The sequence below is a fragment of the Sander lucioperca genome, chromosome 7, assembly GCF_008315115.2.
Source record: "Sander lucioperca isolate FBNREF2018 chromosome 7, SLUC_FBN_1.2, whole genome shotgun sequence".
NCBI classification, from domain to species: Eukaryota; Metazoa; Chordata; class Actinopteri; order Perciformes; family Percidae; genus Sander; species Sander lucioperca.
This window is the reverse complement of record NC_050179.1, coordinates 16,426,093-16,446,270: the sequence shown is the minus strand read 5'-3', so window position 1 is coordinate 16,446,270 and position 20,178 is coordinate 16,426,093. Positions and strand designations below refer to the sequence as shown.

At 41.1% G+C, this 20,178-nt stretch overlaps 1 protein-coding gene across 2 annotated transcripts; it reads left to right on the top strand.

Moving 5' to 3' along the window:
* Nucleotides 1-455: 455 nt before the first annotated feature.
* plekhg7 (pleckstrin homology domain containing, family G (with RhoGef domain) member 7) lies at nt 456-17,306 on the top strand. Of its 2 annotated transcripts, none has more exons than XM_036003553.1 (17): nt 456-720; nt 1,394-2,174; nt 3,666-3,688; nt 7,837-7,955; nt 9,429-9,469; nt 9,811-9,912; nt 10,314-10,463; nt 10,687-10,782; nt 11,643-11,741; nt 12,288-12,401; nt 14,091-14,265; nt 15,180-15,295; nt 15,579-15,666; nt 15,761-15,840; nt 15,956-16,109; nt 16,256-16,353; nt 17,034-17,306. In XM_036003553.1, exons 2-17 carry the CDS (start codon nt 1,530-1,532, stop codon nt 17,142-17,144), a joined length of 2,211 nt encoding a protein of 736 aa, XP_035859446.1. In that variant the 5' UTR covers nt 456-720; nt 1,394-1,529; the 3' UTR covers nt 17,145-17,306. The 2 variants fall into 2 exon arrangements, with proteins under 2 accessions (XP_035859446.1, XP_031172860.1); XM_031317000.2 differs by having other exon boundaries at nt 7,828-7,955.
* The last annotated feature ends 2,872 nt before the right edge of the window (nt 17,307-20,178 follow it).

Genomic DNA, 20,178 nt, shown 5'->3' with positions numbered 1-20,178 from the left:
TTAACCCTTACCCTCACCCTAACCATAACCATAACCTAATTCTAACCCTAATCCTAAAACCAAGTCGTAATCCTCAAACAGCCCTTTAACCTTGCGGGGTCCAGCATGTTGGGCCACACAAGGCTGTGCAGACCCCACAAGTATACTGTATTCCCCGGTTTTTGGACCCCACGAATATAGTAAAACAAGCATACACACACACACACACACACACACACACACACACACACACGATATGTTTTTATGATTAATATAAATCAATCTTAATGGTGTGTGTTCATTTTAGGCCTACTGTTTGAATTGTAATTGTAATGCCAACAAAGCCCCTTTGAATTGAAAAAAAAATTGAATTGAATAGAAGAGAGAGAGAGCGAGAGAGAGAGAGAGAGGTCAGAGAAAGAGAGAGAGAGAGAGCGAGAGAGAGAGAGAGAGAGAGAGAGAGAGAGAGAGAGAGAGAGAGAGTATTGATGCAGGCAGTGCAGCAGTGCAGTCGCACCTTTCCACCAGCTCCGGACAAGGACACTCTCCCTCACTCCGCACCACACAGACCTGCTTCTTTTTTTTGTCAGAAAACTAAACACCGTCGGAGAATTTCTCCTTCTGAAATCTGCGAGCTTCATCTTGCACTTACTCTTTTTTTACCTCCGACAGCAGCAGGACTCTCCCGATCACACTTCACTTCACCGCCAGTCTTCAAGCCGTCGCGAGGTGCCGGCAGATGTAAGTAAACCAGCCTTCTTACATTTTAACGAGCTTCTTTTCCAAGCACGTGCGGTTTCTGCTTTCATCGTCAGATGAAATTCAGCGCAGTTGATTATCGCTGTAAACTTTCTTATACATTATTCATTCTTTTACCTTTGTTGCCTCGTGGATGTGCCGAGTTAACTGCGCGCGCGGCTTTGAATAAACAATGAAATTGACCTAATCTGGTGGAAAGGTGGGTATAAAAACGAGTGGGTTAGTGTTGTAGGCCTACCTTTAGTCGGCTATCAAAAGAGAAAATCAATATCAGTGTAGGCTACATACAGCTGACCAGACTACAGTCTGGGACAGGAAAGCTGAAATGAAGGTGCATGGCTGCTTTCGGCTCTTTGTGTCTCACACCACATTGTCAAGACTTAGATTGACTATGCAGTTACTGTACACTGAAATAGATTGTTCCCCCATTGACCAAGTCTACTCCACCAGTTTTGCCCCCCCCCCCCCCCCTCACACTGATGTGTTAATGCACACTTAACACACACTTTATCTTTTTAAGGGTACTTCACTGCCAACTGACCGTTTTCAACCCAGCTCAAATCCCCTTTCAGAAGATTAGGAGGCAAGTTGAGCCCACCCTGCTTCATTTTGCTTGTGGGTATTGACACATTTTCTACCCCCCCCCCCCCCCCAGGAGTTTGAGAGGTGAACGGTGTGAACAGTGCTGGAATGCAACAAGATTATCATCTGACCGTAACTCAGAGGAGGCGAAGCGACCAGGCCATTAGATCACACGTTTTCTGCTGCACTACAATGCTTTTGAGGTTATAATGTCTACGCTGAAGCACGTTATTCTACAGGATAAAGAGCAGGATGTTGAGAAGAAGCTGGACTGGAGTTACATTGAGTGGGTTGGAAATGAAGTTGTCACCACAGGTGTGGCAAATGTACAGACCCAAACGGACTGGGGGCCTTTTCAGCACAAGGAGTGTCAGACCAGCAACCCGGTCATAATGCACATAGATCTCACACGGACACACTCCAAGCAGAGAAATTCGTCCCTGGTGGACACTGATGGCTTGGTCGCACCTTTCTTCCAGTTTGACCGGCAGGCCCCTGCACGCATCTCCACATCTCCCACCTTGAGGAGGATGAGGAGCACCAGACGTCCTCTGGATATCCGGGATCCTGTCATGATGGGGAGCACTCAGGAGGAGCCTTCCTCTGAGAGCACAAAACCCCCCATAAGCCCCCTGTCCCTAGTACACAGAGGCCAATCTCCTCTTGCAGCAAGCCCACTCTCTGATGGAGAGATCTGTCACAATCATCGGCCCATTTCTTGCTCCAGCCGACAGAAAACCAGGTCACGTAGATCAAAGACTTTTGACAACGGTGTCACTTCCAAGAGACAAGAATGTCACAGTGCTCATCCTACTATTATTAAAGATTTTGGATTTCCTGAAAGTGGAGAACAGGTGAGCTTTTACCAGTCGTCTGTGGGATTTTAAATAAAGCATGTCTGGATATAATCATTTGTTTCTCTAATCATCACGCAAACTAGCGTTGCACGATATTAACAAAATGTGATATTGCGATATCGATATTCATTTCGATATTTTTAAACATAGGTAAAATTACAAAAGTTACAGGAAAACGCATCAAAATAGATTCATAACAAATTAAACAAATTTTCTTACAACACAAGGTTTATTTCAACGGACTGACATGAATAAATAAATAACGACCATGTCTACAGAACAGGACAGGTTTTACTGGTTGTACAGTATAAAATATATAAATAAAGAGAACAGGACACAACTTTTCTTTCGCTTGTCTGATTCGTTCCGTTTTGTTGTCTCTATCTATTTTTTCACTTACACTGTCACTCTGTCGAAATATGCACACATGTGGTACGCTCCGTAGAGTTTGTCACGTAGTGGACCCGTGCGCTGACGTGCACTAACATGTGCAAGTGGCACGGTAACTGGCCAATGAAACATGATCATTACAGCGTTTCAAGTGGCGTCTAAATCAAACACAACTAAGCCACACCACCAACGGACGGGACGCAGCGCTCCACAAAATAAACAAAATGTTGTATACTTATCGCGACGCTTTCAATATAATATTGCGCAACGTGATATCACGATAATGATATGGAGTCAATATATCATGCACTCCTAATGCAAACCTCTCCCCACCATCACCACAAGCTATGTGCTTTAGTCTGGTGAGGATTTTTATCCAAAGCCTATAAATTAAATGGTTAAAAATTCCTTCCTTGCGGAAACCTTCTCTCCCTCATGCTGCCTTACCTCCTGTGGTGGTCACTCACAATGCGAGCTTTGACAGCAAATGAATCAGCAGTTACATGCACTGACAGCTCTGACCAAACCCACTGCCTGGAGGACCCTGGGAAGTGCTCTCCTTGGGCCCCTATTCACCGCAGTCAGCAGTCACCCAATAATAGAGGGGTCAGTGAGCGATGGAAAAAGATAATGGGGAGATCTATTCATCAGCTCGTGGTATTCAACTGAGCACATTCTCAATAGAGTCCCGACATTCTCCTCAGATATCAGAGGCTTTTGAATCCAAGCGACCACTTAAAACACTGATTCAAATTTGAATGTCTTTGAAACTGATATAGCGGTGTCGTTAGCAGTTGGAGGTCTTTGCACCCTCAATTTAATGCTGAGTGCACAGTAAGATAGTGCTGTTATGGTATGTAAATAGTATAATATAATATATAATATATAGTATAACAGCTTTGGAGAAAAAAAAGTGTATCTGATTTGAACTTGTTTTGCTTACACACTGGAACTTCAAAGCATGTTAAGGAGACGTTAATCATCTCAGCACATTTACAGTTATGTATGTTTTCAGCAAATAGTGATGTCTTAGTGTATAGAATGGTTACAATTTGAAGTTTTTCATTGACTGATGTAGTATTTCTTCTCTTTTTGCAGGAGAAAGAGCTTTGCCATAATAGGTACGTGTACCTTGGACTGTTTTGCATGTTGTCTGTGGGCTGTTAGCATAGCCAAAAACACAGGGACTTCCCTTTCAAGCTTGTGAGAACATGTTTGCATATCAGCAATGTAGTAAAAACATTTCCTGTAATTGATAAGGTGGACTACAGTGTGCACATATATATATATATGTTTTTGATTAATCTCTAATTTCCATAGTAAACCACAGCTGTTTCAAAAATATCTGTGCAACATCATTTCCTTAAAGGGGTGGTTCAGAATTTCAGACATAGTACCTCATTTCCAAGTTAGCCAGTGTGTTATTTATCAGTGGAGACCTTTTTCAACACTTTTCATCCAGTCCTTCCAGTTGCAGAGTTCGCTGGTGCTAGGCTAGCGCAAGTCAACAGTATCTGCTAGCCTGCCACTAAAAACTGTCTTACCCACTCCACAGTACACCCGATGCAAATAAATGATAACGCCAGACTATCGATGTAAGTGTTTGTGTTAATAGAATAATGTTAGAAATAAAACTACCCTTGCATCGCATTGCAATAGTTATACTTTGTTCCCTGTAGGTAGCATAGGCTACAGCAGCGGCGGAGTGATATTACCTAGGCTACCGAGAAAGCCGGTTTACATGACAATCACGCAAGTTTATTTACCTGCCGCTGCAATTTGCATGTAAACTGTCCGAGCTTACATGACTTTTCTGTCAGCAATTACCTAAAGTTAGCGGTTAGCCCAGCCAGGTATCTACCAAGAGTGTAGCTATACCGTTAGCTAACGTTGTCACTTTCCACAATGCATTGAACTGTAACGTTATCTCCACTAACATTGTCAGTCTCAATCTATCAGTAGCAGCTAGGCTAACGTTATGAAAGGGGCTAGCTTTATTAGCTAGAGTAGCCTACCAAAAGTTATTACCTGTTCATCAGTAGCTGTTGGTGCATCTGGAAAGACGGATGGAACCGCATTCGTTGTCAGTGACTTGTGGTCCTTTAGATTGCGGGGTTTTTCAAAGTCGTCTTGTCTAAAATGATCACTACATATTCGCCACTTGAGTAGAGTCTCCGCCGGTGTCTTGATGTCCAAGCCAGCAGCAAGAAGCCACAGTTGGTTCCTTTCTGGATCTCCCAATGGAAATTTGTGGAAACTTTGTGGTGTCCATCTGTTTGATTTATTTTTACAATTTCTAAATGCACACTGAATCACCATGTTGCCTAGTCCTTAGTTTCCAATCCAATGCTTCAATACTACTGTACTAGGCTACTACTAGGTGTCCCGACTGTAGTGCGCTTCTCTGTTTATTTTTCGGTGCAGTACTACTAACCGGAGCAAAGTAAAATTCCGCCGCTGCTGAGAAACTAGTCCCTCAAAATGTAATGCAATCATTGAGATATAAGGGTAGTTTTATTTCTAACATTATTCTATCAACACAGACATTTACATCGATAGTCTGGCGTTATGATTTATTTGCCTTGGGTGTACTGTGGAGTGGGTAAGACTGTTTTTAGTGGCAGGCTAGCAGATACTGTTGACTTGCGCTAGCCTAGCACCAGCGAACTCTGCAACTGGAAGGACTGGATGAAAAGTGTTGAAAACGGTCTCCACAGATAAATAACACACTGGCTAACTTGGAAATGAGGTACTATGTCCAAAATTCTGAACCACCCCTTTAACACGTAAATTTGAGCTACAACATTCAGCATCATGAGTGCCATGCCTTCTATGCTCGTGAGTGAGGATGATTGGACCTTTGGTTTAAGGAGCCCTATTGTTCATTCATTGTCATTCACGTCTTTGTTAATGGAGCATAAGCTTGGTGGGTTACGTTTTGAGAGTCCCATGGTTATGTATGGGGCTAGACAAACCCTCATTAAGGCTGTTTTCTCTTACTGCCACCCACACCCCTCCTAATGGGCTGCCGGGCTCTTCCCCTCACTGGATAATTAGGCAGCTTTTGTCCCTGTAATTGCACCCTGGCACTGTGCCTCTTACAGTGACTGGGCCCTGCGAGCCATTGGTTGGGACAGTTTTGTTTTTGGGCATCATTATTTTCTCTTGTTGTGCGGGGAACAAAACACCCATTTTTTACAAGTACTGTCAGTGGCAGAGAGGCTAACACAGAGAAAGCTTTCTGAGTGGTCACACAACAACAAGATGTCATTGTGAGAATGCTGTGGAATGAACTGCAAGGAGGCACTGACCTGGTTTAGAGGAGTAATCGTGCCTTTCTTACTGTCCCATTAGCCACGCATCCTCTACAGTGCTCAGGTGCTGCTGCTGCTGACTATTGTCTGTCATAGCATCGCTGCCTGCCTATACATTGATCTGGAGGAGGGGGTTGTATCAGTTTACCTGGGGAGAACACAGTCCCTGCCAGTGGGAGCAATGAACAATTGGTGCTTTCACAGTTCAACAAAAGTGTTCTTGAGAAAAAAACGTGTCAGTGTTCTCCTGCTCAGTTGCACAGGTTGGCCCTGCAGTCATGTGGCCTACATGTGTATTGGAGTTAGTCTTGTTTGCTGCTTGTGCAAATGCAGCTACTGTATGAGGGGATATTATGAGCTATAAGAGGGAGAAAGTCATGTCTACAAAGCCGATTTTACATATAATGGTAGACAGAGACAAACCAGTACCAGCATTGTTCCCCTTGCTTGTACTTCTGCTCCACTTTATTGTATTGTTATAAACAGGGTCATTAGCTCTTATCTGTAAGCCAGGCTTCCTTATCATGTCCTGATAACCTTTACCATTACTAGGGGTGTGAATCTTCGCTGGTCTCACGTTTGGATTTTATTATCCTGTCAACGATTCGAATCGATTCAATGTCACAATGCATCACAATGTGTCACCTCCTCAATATTATTATGTATTGCTACACTTGGGTTTCATCAACAAATTCAAGCAGTCAGATATGTATGAACGCCCCTTTTTATTGTATCTGCTCTTAAAAAAGACACTTCCTGAATGCAGCGGAGTCTGAACACAGCAGACAAAAGGCAAAAACAAGTAACATCAGTAGGCAATAATCGATTATGGTCTGTCACTGGATCGATGCAGAACCGTCTAGGTCGGCATCGCGAAGTATTGATGCAGTGACTCATTTCAACACCCCTAACCGTTACACGTGTTGATCTAACCCGATGTAATGAGGATGCGTTTACTGTACAATCTAACATTGGTGTGAAGTGGATTCTGTAACTCCGATTTTGTGTTATTATTTCTCCTTTGTCAGACCATTTTCCATCTGCTTTTGAACTCTTAAACTCTTCTTTTTAAAGGCAAGACCCTGCTGTCAATCAGTGTCACCGTGCTAAAAGGGAACCATACCTTTGGCAAAACCAGCTTGTCTGGTTGCTGTGCAGCTTAGTTTAAATGACTGGAAACCTCTTGTTAGCATTGGCACAGTTTGGATTGTTATTGTTGAAGTCACACAGTCAACAATTAAGTTTTGCTACGTTTAGATTCATTTCATTCTTGTAACAAAGGAAAATATTAATGTGGCCATGCCCTTTCAAAATATTTAGTCAGCACATTTAATATCACGCTCACCTCTATAACATAATTGAATTACATTTATGAGGGTCTTTGGTTTTTAATTTTAACACTTCCATTTTACTTTCAGCAGTAATCCCTGAAGTACAACATCAGAGGATAAGTCAAAACACTTGAGAACAGTGGCTGTTTGAGCTTTGCCTGAGGCTAAAAGGTGTTTTTTCAGCCAAAGCCATGCCTTGGTTACTAACAATGAAAAGGAGACCAAGAGGATTATAACTGGCACACACTGGCAGCTCGCCTCCTTCCACACAAATAGGGTGATCCATTAATCAGCTGTCCACACATAACACTTATCCTTCATAATTTCTGCTCCTCATGTTAATCACCAAATCTTCACAATGCAGATGGTATTTCAGTGGTATTTCAACCATGTAAAATGACAAAAGGAATTCTGTTATTTCCTGTCTATTCTCTTTGTGCGGTATTACATTTACAGTAGAATAATAGTGGGTCTTCTTGTCACAGGGAATCTCAGATGTCCTGTGAGGCTGTTTTGAAAATGTCAAGCATTACTGCCTGCCAGTTTTAATGTTAGTGTGGTTGTCAGCCAAAAAAGAAGTGGAATACCATCTGAAGACGTAACACCTGTTTACAGTTCCCCTAGGCTCCATGAAAGGAGACGAAGCTCTGTGGTGGTCAGCTTGCCCGGATTGGATGTTTCACCAGGAGACCTTTTTGTATCCAATGGAGCAGCTGACATTTTAAATGATTCAAACTTCTCTGGTAAAATTCTACATTGTATTATATTTATATTTTAATGGTATCGTTTCTGGCTTTGTGAATCAAGTGGCTGATTTACCCTATGGATGCTTCCTCATGTACCGATTGGCATATCTCGCTGTCAGTCAAAATAAAAAATAACCCCCAGTCCTGAAGAGCAAAATGAGCTATCATGTGTAGGGATGCACCGATCCGACTTTTTCAGTCCCGATACCGATGCCTGGGCGATACCCGATACCGATCCGGTTGTTGAATTAATAATACACTGTATACCTTCCACCTTATACCTTCCTTCCACCATGTGGAAGAGACTAAATGCACCAGACTTTCCTAACTGAACATTACTCTCCTAATTAAGACAAAATAACATAGATGTAATGTATTGAATTCTTATTTATTTGTACGCTCAACTCTTCCAGCATGCGACACACGTGCGACAGAGGGAAAAAAAACTAACAAAACTGGATCGGCCCGTGGATCTGTTAATTTTTCCGATCCCCGATCTAGCTATTTTGTCAATATCGGGACCGATATCCGATTTTAACATCGGATCGGTGCACCCCTAATCATGTGTGTGGCTGTAATCTGTCCTTTCATGTTGTTGAGGCAATCTAAGCAAGATATCAGCATCAAAGTTTGGTTGTTTCCCACTTTCCATTAATGAAGGAAGTGACTGAAAATAGTTTTCTAAGTAGTTACTTTTGTTATGATGCTTTTGCAAACTATTCACAGTCTAGGTGTTGACCCTTTACCCTTTTGAAGGGAGGCAGATTAGTAAAATGGTTTAACTTGTAAAATCCAATTAACAGTTTCTTTGAGTAAATGTTTGTTTTTACACTTTCAAAACTTGACCCTGTATTATATTCTAGTTCAAAGACTGTTGTCAGCCCTGTAGTATTTTCACTCATTATCTGAATTACTGTTCTGTAATGAGCTTTCATGCTTTACAGCTTTTAGAATTTTAATAAATAGCATCTTATAAACATCATTTTTCTAGACAAACCGTTATTCTGTATATAATTCGTCATAAATTGCAAATGCAATTGTTCACACCAAAATTGTCAAACAATCCTGGTTATTCTAAAAAAAAAAAAAACTCCATATTTGAAGCTTATTAGAGACTTTGAGAGGCAGATAATTGGAACTAGCACTAAAACACAGTTTTAGACCTCAGATTGAAAAGGTTAATCAGCATACAGGTAGTCAGTGTGTGTTGGTGCTTCAAAGGATGCACCTTAACAGGGTATCAGTGTGAGGTGCAAAACCTAAAACATGTCCCAAAGATAAAAGAGCAACACATAGCCTTAACCTACACTATTTGCGTGCTTTAGAGGTCTCATATTTGCTAAACAAAGGCCAAACCAGTTGTAACCCTAACACACTGTTTTGTTTGATTCTAATCTCATCTGTTGCACAGCACACATTCTTGATCTTTTGTTCATAATCTGTATTTTATGTTTATGATTTTTGTTGCAGATACAAAGAAGTCAAAGTGGCCCTTTTCAAGGCGTGGCACGGTAGGTGTTTATCTGTTAGTTGTTGTTGTTATGTGTGGCTGATGCACTTTGTTTTAGCTGTGGGCAGTTGGTTTAGACATTGTTCTCTGGCCCACTTCTCAAAGCACATTAATGTGGTTCCTCTGGTCAACAATTGAAATGCAGAACTTAAACCAAACTTGTTAGTTTAGATTTTTAAAAACATAGTTTTTCAACGCTGTCATATAAAGAGATATTTGAACAAAATAACTTTTCAAACAGGTCCTTTTCCTCAATCAACACACATCCATAACTGAAAGTCATTTTTCAAAATCTGCCCATATACAGTATGATCACTGCATGTCTTTTCCCTCACCTTTCAGACTAAAGGGAAGTCACAGACAGGCACGACATCAGATATTGAAAAATATCTCTCAACATCACAGATTCAAGACTGGAGAAACCCTGACCTACAGAGGTATAAGGTGAGAAATGAGCACTGTCAGCTGCAAAAGCCCTTAAACATCCAGACTGTTTGTTAGGTAAATCCTCATGTTGGTTCAGACTGTGCAAAGGCTTCTAATGCAAGCAAAGTCAGCGTTTGACCTAAGAGATCCAGATTTAGAATCCAAAAAGATCTCAGTGTTTAACAAGTGACTCAGAAATAACAGGACGGCAGTTAGAGGGAAGCTCCCACAACGTTATATGACACAAGTTATGCAAGAACCAGAATTTCTAGGCAATAACCAGTCAGGTCAACCTGCACGCAATTATGGAGAGAAAAAAAAACAATGAGTGTGTCAGGGTGGCAGTAGGACCTTTACAGTAACAGAATATACTGTCTTTTCTTTTTTTTCGATTTGTCTTTCTGCCCGTCTGTATGCAGGACTACTCTCTGGCGGAGTTCCTGCGGGACCAGTCTTCCCAGGTGAGCGCCGCCTCTAACCCTCAGGGCTTCAAGAGACAAGAGGCCATCTGGGAACTCTTCACCAGCGAGTGTGTTTACTTCCTGGATCAGCTCATGGTTCTCAAAGAGGTGACCGTGCAAAGCCTCAGAATACACACACATACATACATACATACATACATACACACACACACACACACACACACACACAAACCACACATAAATAGACCAAACCCAAGAGAAACCCAACACCTGCTACTTTGTGTTTTTATTCTTTACAGCAGAGGATTGTAATGCTAGCACAACAGATAGCCTGAGCCTTTTCTTTCTCTGACTGCTTTGTTGCTTTCAGGTGTTTTTGGCTACCCTCACCAACCTGCACATGCGGAACTGCCTGACTGATGTCGACTCCTGGAGGCTGTTTGCAAACCTTAATGAGCTTTGCCTGGTGAGACCTGATGCAAATAAAAAGCACGAGGCCTGTTAGTTTTAGGCGTGTTTTATCAATAATTACAAGTGCAGCCTTCATAGCATTATAATAGAACATTTTGTTGTTGTGCAGCATCAAAAGGTAAAAGACAGAAAATCTTAACTCTTTGTTACTCTTGAAAAAGTGCTGTTATATGAAAAGATTAGTTATTTTGATTATTTATTTGTTAAAGCTTTACTTAACCAGGAAAGCCTTGTTGCGTTCAAGAGGCACCGATAGCAAGTAGTGAGAGACAAACAGCAAGACAGAAAACACAAGATACTGTCTGCCACGCAATCAGAATTAAACTGAAAAATCATGACTAACATTTAGAATAAAATCATTCAAAATATTTAAAAACAACAGCTGTCTAAAAACATAAAAGTAAAGACCAATCCAAAACAATAACTTAATGTGTGACATGCATAGTGTTTAAAACTGAGGTCAGTCTCTACCTATTAATTCGTTAATTCATTCATCACTCATTCACTTAACTGTTACAGTTGATCACATTTAATAGTCTTTTTAGTGGGAAATCAACTCCTTGTTGTTTTTGCCTTTTTAATTGACAACACTTACATTCTCACATTTACACTACAGTTACTGGTGATAACAAAGTGACCTGTAATATTGAAGGACTGCACCATTCATAGGGAAAGACATATTTATATTAGTTATTTTTGGTATTAATTATAATTAGTTGTATTTGTGATTCAGAAGACAAAATACATTTGAAAATGTGTTTTTTTTTTTCTTCTATTAACAAACTGAACGTGGCAGGTATGATGGTGTTGCATGACTGTGCGGTGACACTTGACACTGAGTGTTTTCTGCTGCAGGTGAGCTTTGGTTTCCTGAACAAAATCCTCCACGTCATCAAGGACACATTGGAGATTATGGAGGGTGGCGGGCCCACCCTGCTGGAGCTGCTGAGCAAGGCAAGTGTGACTCACACGTGGACACACATTAACACAAACACATTGACTCTGACTGCAGTTTACGCTCAACTATCCGTTCAAATGTAAAATGCCACTGATAAGATGTTGGACACAATGGAAACATTTCACACTTGAAGACAGACTTGTCTAAATGTATGCTGGATACGTGTGCACATTATTCATGAGTGCACAACACACATTCAATTAGATTGATTCAAAACATTTCAGAATAAAAAAAATCACATTGATGGCTTGCCAGGTTCAGGTTGTCTCAAAGAGCTCACAGCAATCATAGTTTAATATGTTCTTTGATAATGAATCATTTTGCTCCAAAGATCAAGGAAAATATTTGAAACCTTTTCATCATACTGTTAAATTATGCATCACAAGAAGCAGCCTCACAGTAGCTGGATAATGTGTTTTCACTCACAGGGTAAATTTTGTGCTTCTTCTTCTTTTTATGATCTGTTTATCTGCAGGTTCATGGCTGATGTGACCTAGCAGTCTGTATCCTAATGTTTGTATAACACTCCTATCTGTTGGTAGGCTTTCCAGGAGAGCGTATGTCACTGCCTGCAGAAGTACTGCCTCAACTACTCCACGGCTCTGCTTTATCTGGACAGCCTGAAGCCCAGAGAGGACTTTGGATCTTACGTGAAGGTACAGGAGGGAACTCACAGAAGGCAGCTAAATTGTGTGTACGAGTCAGAGCAGGGGCAGGGACGGCATGTACCTCAACAACGCTGCAGGCAGCACATTGCAAAGTATAATGGTGTGTTCCCTTTGTACTTGGAAGTCGAAATTTCCAAGTCAGAAATTTCAAATGGAATGCCCCCTGATGTTGGATTTCTGACTTGAAAAGTCGGACAACCTCACTTTCCAACATAGCGGCTCTGTGCTTCAACAGTAGTGAAAGCTGTAGTAATATATAGTTTAATAGCACTTCTGTCTTATTTGTGTCTCATTAAACCAGTCGTACACACAGTCCTGTCCAACTTCTATCTGTCAACATGTTGCTGCGGTGTTGTATGCACAAAATACAGCGTAATGTGTTTTTTTCAACTGCTAGCTAGTAATGCTAGCAATGGCTAGTATTGCTAGCAATGGCTAACCTGGCTAGAGCTCTGTCCAACTTATACTGGAACGAGATCAACTCGGGTGTGATGTCATTCCCAGCTCCGGCTTCCGACTTCCACGGTAAATGGAAAACAGCATAGGAGAGAACGCAGCATAGGAGAGGACACAGCAGAATTGAGGCCTAAACCGCAAACAACCAGTTCAGTGTCACCAAGGCCTGCTAAAGAGAGTAGGGTTGGGCATCGTTTTGATTTTAACAATTCTAATTCAAATTCCGATTCTTTCTTTCAATTCCCGTTCTTATAGATTCTCGATTCCGATTCTTTGAGGGTGGAGTTGAAACGGGTCACATGCTTATTTCACAGAGGAAATTTTTATTTTGATTCAATGGTGGTTCATAGTTTTACCGGGCTTTTCAACGAAAAATAAAGCCACACTTCAGAGCGCCGCTTACTGTGCTCCATGGCTGCAACACAACAAGCGCCTGAAAGTACGCTGGCCGCTATGGAAACCAAAACTTGCGCATGTTAAATCTGATTTTCTATCGGATTCAAAACCAAACTTTACAAACAATTCCAATAAAAAAAAAATTCCATTGGAATCGTAATTTTTGAAACGATTCCAAGTTGGAACCGGTTCTCGATGCCCAATCCTAAAAGAGAGGAATGTGACCATGTGTCCCTCGTTTAACCTTCCCTGTATTATGACTGGTACGCAGGCTACAACAAAGGGGGGAGAATACACAGCAAACTTAACGTTGACAAACTGACATTTATTAACTTCAACTGCATAAAGACAATGGGATGTAAAAGTCAGGATCAGTGGTGTATGAGGCCGTGTGAATGCAATAAACAATGTGAGATGCATTGTGTCAGTGTTAACAAAAGAAGCAACAAAACAAAGGTGAACTCAGGCTGGTGCAGGGTGAAGGGACCGACACACACTGGCCTGTGGGCAGGCAGGGTTAAGTAACCTGGGAACTACCAGTTACCTCATTATCACGTAGGCCAAAAGCCTGCAAGTGCACAAACAATAACACAGTACACAGACGCAAGGCAACAGGTTCTGGGACCGTCACACCCTGTCATCATGCGTATGTATTTGTAAGGGCTTTTGTTTTGGTCTTAGAAATCACACGCTTTTCACTGCCCATCCCCCGCCCCCCTCCATTACCTCTCTGTTCTAACAAACACCGTGACCACTCTTTCACCCCTCTTCCTTCTCCCGCCGACAGCCCTCCTCTCTCATCCTGTCCTCTCTCTTTCTCCCCAGTGGTGTGAGAGGAACGATCAGTGTCGGAGACTGCAACTGCGCGACCTGCTGGTGGCGCCGCTGCAGAGGCTAACTCGATACCCGCTGCTGTTGCGAAATATCGCGAAGAGATGCCAGACGGAGGATGAGACCAGAGGCCTGCAGGTCGTAGCAGAGCAAGTGGACACATCTATATGTGAGCACCCTGAACTACTTCCCTTTTTATTGAAAAATGCATCAATACAAATATGTTTTCACTGACATAAACCAGTGATGTTCTTTACCACCTGAGCATTCCTGCACTGCCTTATCAGCAGACTCTCACTGACTGATTAAACACACTGTAGGGTGGAGGGTTTTATATATATATATATATATATATATATATATATATATATATATGGGTTATATGACTTGAAGCTCTTTTCAGCAGATCACAAGCTGAACATTCCTGTGTCAGACGTATTAGCCGTGTCATAAAAACATAATAAGATACAAAAGCATGTCAAGCCAATGTAAGTAGGTTATCTTTGTAAAACAAACAGACCAGCTTGTGTCTTTTCGAACAAACAAGCTACATGATTTGGACGGCAGCCAGGAGCCCTGACCGTTTACTCCACACAGCATGCCTCTGCCTGCAGACCTGTTGTGGCGGTTTGCTCTGTAACTAGATGGGCAGGCCGTGGGAAATGTGCTGCTGCAATGCACCTCAACTACTGACTTTAATATAACCATTAAAAAGGTGTGGCAGAGCTGCACAGGTGGCCAGACGTATTGTAATCACGGCGAAGATGTGTAGGGCAATGTCCTCTGGGTGTGGGGGGATATCTACTGGAAAAGCTGAGTGTGCTATAATCTCCCACGAATCACGGCACGGTTACGCCCGTGTTTGGCAGGCAACCATCACTATACAGGAAAAGACGAGGTAATAAATCAGTGCTAAAGAACAATGTATCTGTCATTTGAAATAAAATGTAAAAAAGTACATAGCGTTAAAAGTAGTTAATTGATAAACCTATGCAGTATTGGTAGTTTTTAGCAGTACATTCCAGTCAGAGGTTTTTGTCTGTTTTGTCCCTCTTGATTGAAAGGATGCCTCTCTGCTTCCAGGTGATTTAGAGGGAAAAGTCAAATGGATGGATAACTACCAGAAGGTGAAACAGTTGAGAGATGCCCTGGTGTGGCAGCCTGTTTGGGAGAGAGACAAGCGTGCCTTCTTTCCTGAGGTCTGTGTGGTTATATGTTTGTTTGTTTATATATATATATATCACAGTCACAGATATAAGATACTTCATCCTCCAATAGCTTTTGTGTGCAGATAAGATGATCCAATCATGTATCTGGACATGAAATCAGATATCATGTAAAGCAAAGAAAACTCTTCCCATTTCACAATGCACTGTCATGAGCTTTTACTTAAGTGTCATTAACTTTGATCTTTTGATATCAGTTAACGTGCCAAAAGGTGAAAATGTTTTCTTCTGACCTTACGGACTGCTTCTCTTTCAGAATCTGAAACATCTCTTAAAGGCTGTCACTCTGGAGAATCTCATTTCTCACAGAAGTCTGCTGCACGAAGGGAAAATGGGGCTCACGGGTTTGTACAGCTGGCACAGCTCCAACACATTTTACGTGCTCATTGCTTCCATTTGAGTAAAATCTCACAGCATCTTTCTTTGGTTGATCACCAGGGAACACAAAGCTGAACGATGTTTACCTGTTCCTGTTTGACGAATTCCTGCTGATCACAAAGATAAAGAGAAACAAGAAGGTTTGTCACTCTGTTGTCCTGTTATCTGTCTGATCTGGACCACGACAGACATTCGGTGTAAGGCTGTACAGAGGCTTCACAACTTGTTCACACTGTGTCCTGTCTTCCTGTGTAGCGGTCCATCGGTCCAGAGCAGAATCCTCTCAGGATGCCACAGAACCTGGAACTGGATCATCTCCTGAAAGAGGGATGCACCTTCACGGTTCTGGACCAGCCTGTCTCTCTGGACCGACTCCAGCTCAAGAACATTGATCAGCTCAATGCCTCAAGTAATATTAGTATTCTTTCTTATTGATTTCATTGGGTTTCAAGCACCCTTAGCATGATATGTTGAGAGCATACAACAGAATCGAAACAGTCAGACTGGGTTGTGATAAAATGTTTTTTTTTTTTCAATTTTATGCTTCCTTTGTAGCATCGGGGCTGCCTCATTCTTTCATAATCATGCACCAGAACCGTTACCAGCAGTGTATCGGAGCGTTCATCCTGCAAGCTGCGTCAGAGTCTGCCAAGGTACAGTGAATTCCAAAAGGCGAGCTGGCAGAGCACCGGTTATGTTCTGTTCTCAAAAATATTGTGTACATACCATACAGATGTACAACATCACCTGTGGTTTTGTTAATTATCTCCAAACACACCACACCACAATATTTTTAAATTTATGTTTTGCTCAAGGCAGTTTTTTTATGAGTTTAGAGAATTTTGAAGTAAACCAACTCACCTCTTCCACAGTAAATTAGATTTACCTTGTATGCTTGCAATTACTTACTGACATAGACTATTTGAAATTGGCCAAGGGTTTTCTGTATGAAAATGTATTTTGTCTTAAATGTGCATGCATTTTATCTGCAAGTTAGTCTTCTACTTTATAAATTGCAATGCAGGAACTCATTAGTTAACATATTTATGCATATTACATTTTCATTTACATTAACTTCTACCTATGTGCATCTCTAAAGTCATTTTGTTCTTTCTGTAAATAGAGGAAAGTAGTTTAAGTAACTGGTCAGGGTTGATCTTCCATGTATGGGGCTGTAGCTGGGCCTGGTATCAATCCACTTTACAAATGAAGAGTTATACAAATAAGTACAACACTATCACATGAGCAAACCATCACAATAGCTGCTAACTGCTGGATAATAAACTTGATGACATTTCTCTTTCTGAACACCTTCATGTGTGACTTTCTGCAGAAAGCGTGGATGTCAAAGATAGAGGACGCTGTGACGGCGCTGCTGAAGCTGGACTCTCAGCAGCCGCGAGTCAAGAGCTCCTCACTGTGGCTGGAGTCTTCACAGATATGACCAACGGCACTAGAAGCCATCTAAAATGTCTCTACACTTCACTGTCTCCTGACATTTTGTAAATGACTGTACTAGCACTAGGATCATTTTGTAAACGTAATGTTTGCCTTTAAAGGCAGCTGCTGCAGTAGTTTACAATAAATCTCTCATTATGTAGTAAAAGATGTTCTTGAGTGTTTTTCCTTAGAACGCACATTTGATTTCTGATATAAAGTTCACTTTTCAGCAAATCAATTTGACCTCAAGTTCCATTTAGTAGCAGTTGTGATCATATCACATGCTCTTCTTTAGCAGTTGGAGATTGTTCAGTAGTGTCAATTTTGAAAAACCCATGTACCAGAAGTGCTTTAAAGTGAAATTTGAACATTCATGATTCAATGACAACTGAACAAACTCCCATATGCTAAACAAGCTCATGTGATACCGCATGATCAAAAGCTCCAGAAGAGCTACTAAATAGACCCCGAGGTGAGATTTTTAAGGATCGACCGATACTGGTTTTTCAAGGCCGATACCAATTATTAGTAGTTGATGAAACCGATAACAGATATTTGGAACCGATATGCATTAACAGTGAAAATGAACCTCTTTAAGTCAAAATTAAGATTTTGGAATGTAACAAACTCCAACACAAAACTATGTGTAAATGCTTTAAGCAATGATTAAATACATTAGAAACTTTCAACATAATACAGAGTAAAAGCTAGTCAGATAGTGTTGTGGGCGGGACATTAAGTCAGACTCAGTGGTGAGTGAAATTAATTTTATCGGTTATCAGGCAAATAAAACGCAGATACAGATAATCTGCAAACTGTCAAAAAACGGGCAGATAATCTGTCTATCCCTAGAGATTTTGCCAACTGCTGTTTTCCAAGCTCAAGAATGAACTTCAAATTAAAGGTCTTGCTTGGTGAACAAACAATAAAACAAAAAATATCTTTCTTCAGAGAGATTATATATATATATATATATATATATATATATATATATATATATATATATATATATATATATATATATATTTTTTTTTTTTTTTTTTTTAATTAACTTGTATTGCAAATTGTATGCATTTTTAAAAGCATTTCTTAAACTTTTTAATGTCTGTAAGAGTAATTATTATTGTCTATAAACATAAAAACATAACACAAGATAAATAGAAACATACAGTGGGTTTTATTTAGGTTTTTCATGATGATGAATTAGAAAATCAACTGGTGCATGTGAACATAAATTACATAATTTCTCTCACCCCTTCAGGTATACTGAGATCACCCAGACTGTGGTAATACATGGTGCGTGTCACCGCTAAGGGCCAGTTAAGTCATCATGCATGATAACTGACAGCAATACAAAGCAAGCCACAATTCAGTGTGTACAGATCTGTGGTGCCTTTTTTGTAATAAAAAAAAAAAAAGTAAGACACGGATGAGTCCACACACATTTTAACTGTTGTTAATGTTTCTACATCCACAAGTTTTATACATTTCCTTTTTCTCTTTCATTACAAACATTTACAAAGATAATTATGACAGCCTTAGTATTAATGAGCGGTTAAGTACATCAGGGCTAGAAATGCTGAAGCCTGTATAAAGTCGGTGGTCATACGTTTGTGGCTGGGTTCTCATACAAACGAGCCCAGAATACAATAAGGTGCAAATCATCTCTCTATGGTTTAAGGGACTGTACAGCTTGATAGATAAAATCACAAATCATTGATCAAATGCAGGCAATGACACAATATCTGTGACCTCTCAGAGTTTAGAAATAGTGCTTTTCCTGTGCCAATCTGAGGTAGACATAACAAAACCAATGCAACACTAAACGAGACAGGTGTTCTTGAGAGCTTGCAACTGAGATGGACATTGTTTTTTGAGCATACAGCAAGCATAAAGACCTAATTTGGTAAGCCAAAGTCTGAATCTGTTTGTTGCAAAATGCCAGAACAGCCTGCATTGTCGCCTGGCTTACAGTGTTTTTGCCTCCTCCAGTCTTGAGACAATTGCACAAAAGATCTAACCAATATCTGTCAACAGTTATAAATTATACAAAGCAGGAATGAACTTGTACAGTGTCCTCAGCTGCACACAGGTTGGACAGAGAACCGACAGCAACCACTCCACCTGAAAGCAGCACCGACATCCCCAAACAACACGCCAAAGAGATACTGAGGGGTTCTGAGCAGCCATCGTTCATACAGTGCATCTCGGCAGACACACAGCAGGGCTTAACACGAAAACACACACTCTGTTACAGCAATCTCACACACAGCCACAGTTACTGCTTCAAAGCAGAGTGCACACATGCACGCACACAGCAGCTAACTGACTGACCAAGATGGATACTTTTCAGTTCAACAACAGCAGTAAGCATACAATCAATTATGCACGTGACTGTAAATGACTTGTCCCATGCTTCCTCAGAAACTCCTATGTCAGACTTAGGCACCTGTGCACCAACACCTGGGTGACGAGCACCAACGTCCCCATCGATTCAGAGGAGGAGCGTCCAGTTATGCTCAAGGTCGGACACGCACGCACGCACGCACGCACGCACGCACGCGCGCGCGCGCACACACACACACACACACACACACACACACACACACAGTATTCAATGCTGCTGAGTGGAGACAAGCAGCAGGAAAATAAAATTGAAAAAATAAGCATGCAGGCATTAACATTGCAAACATTAACACACAGAGAGAAATGTGGCACAGCAAAAACAACTGACGGTACATAAAAGCCTCTCGGATCGTCATATGTGCTGTGTTCAAGATAAAAATGTAGAACCCTGTGATTTAAAACTCAAAATCTCCCAAAGAGACATTTAGAAAAATACTGAAATATGAAACAACCTCAGGGTTTTCATCTCGGCTGTATTCCTGCTGCAGACATTCTTTGGTCATGAGATAGCCTAACTACATCAATTTCAACAAATACACAAACACGCTGCCGCACAAAGGAAACATGCAGTAACTGATTTGACGTCACAGTTAATCTCAAGACCTGTACAGAAAATCGCTGGTGCATTAATC

Bases quoted from the DNA above. Each gene is read 5' to 3' on its own strand.
- plekhg7 (XM_031317000.2), top strand. From the start codon at position 1,530: ATGTCTACGCTGAAGCACGTTATTCTACAGGATAAAGAGCAGGATGTT. The intron at 7,956-9,428 runs GTAAAATTCTAC...TTTTTGTTGCAG, and splicing joins AAATGATTCAAACTTCTCTG to ATACAAAGAAGTCAAAGTGG. The intron at 16,354-17,033 runs GTACAGTGAATT...GACTTTCTGCAG, and splicing joins CTGCGTCAGAGTCTGCCAAG to AAAGCGTGGATGTCAAAGAT.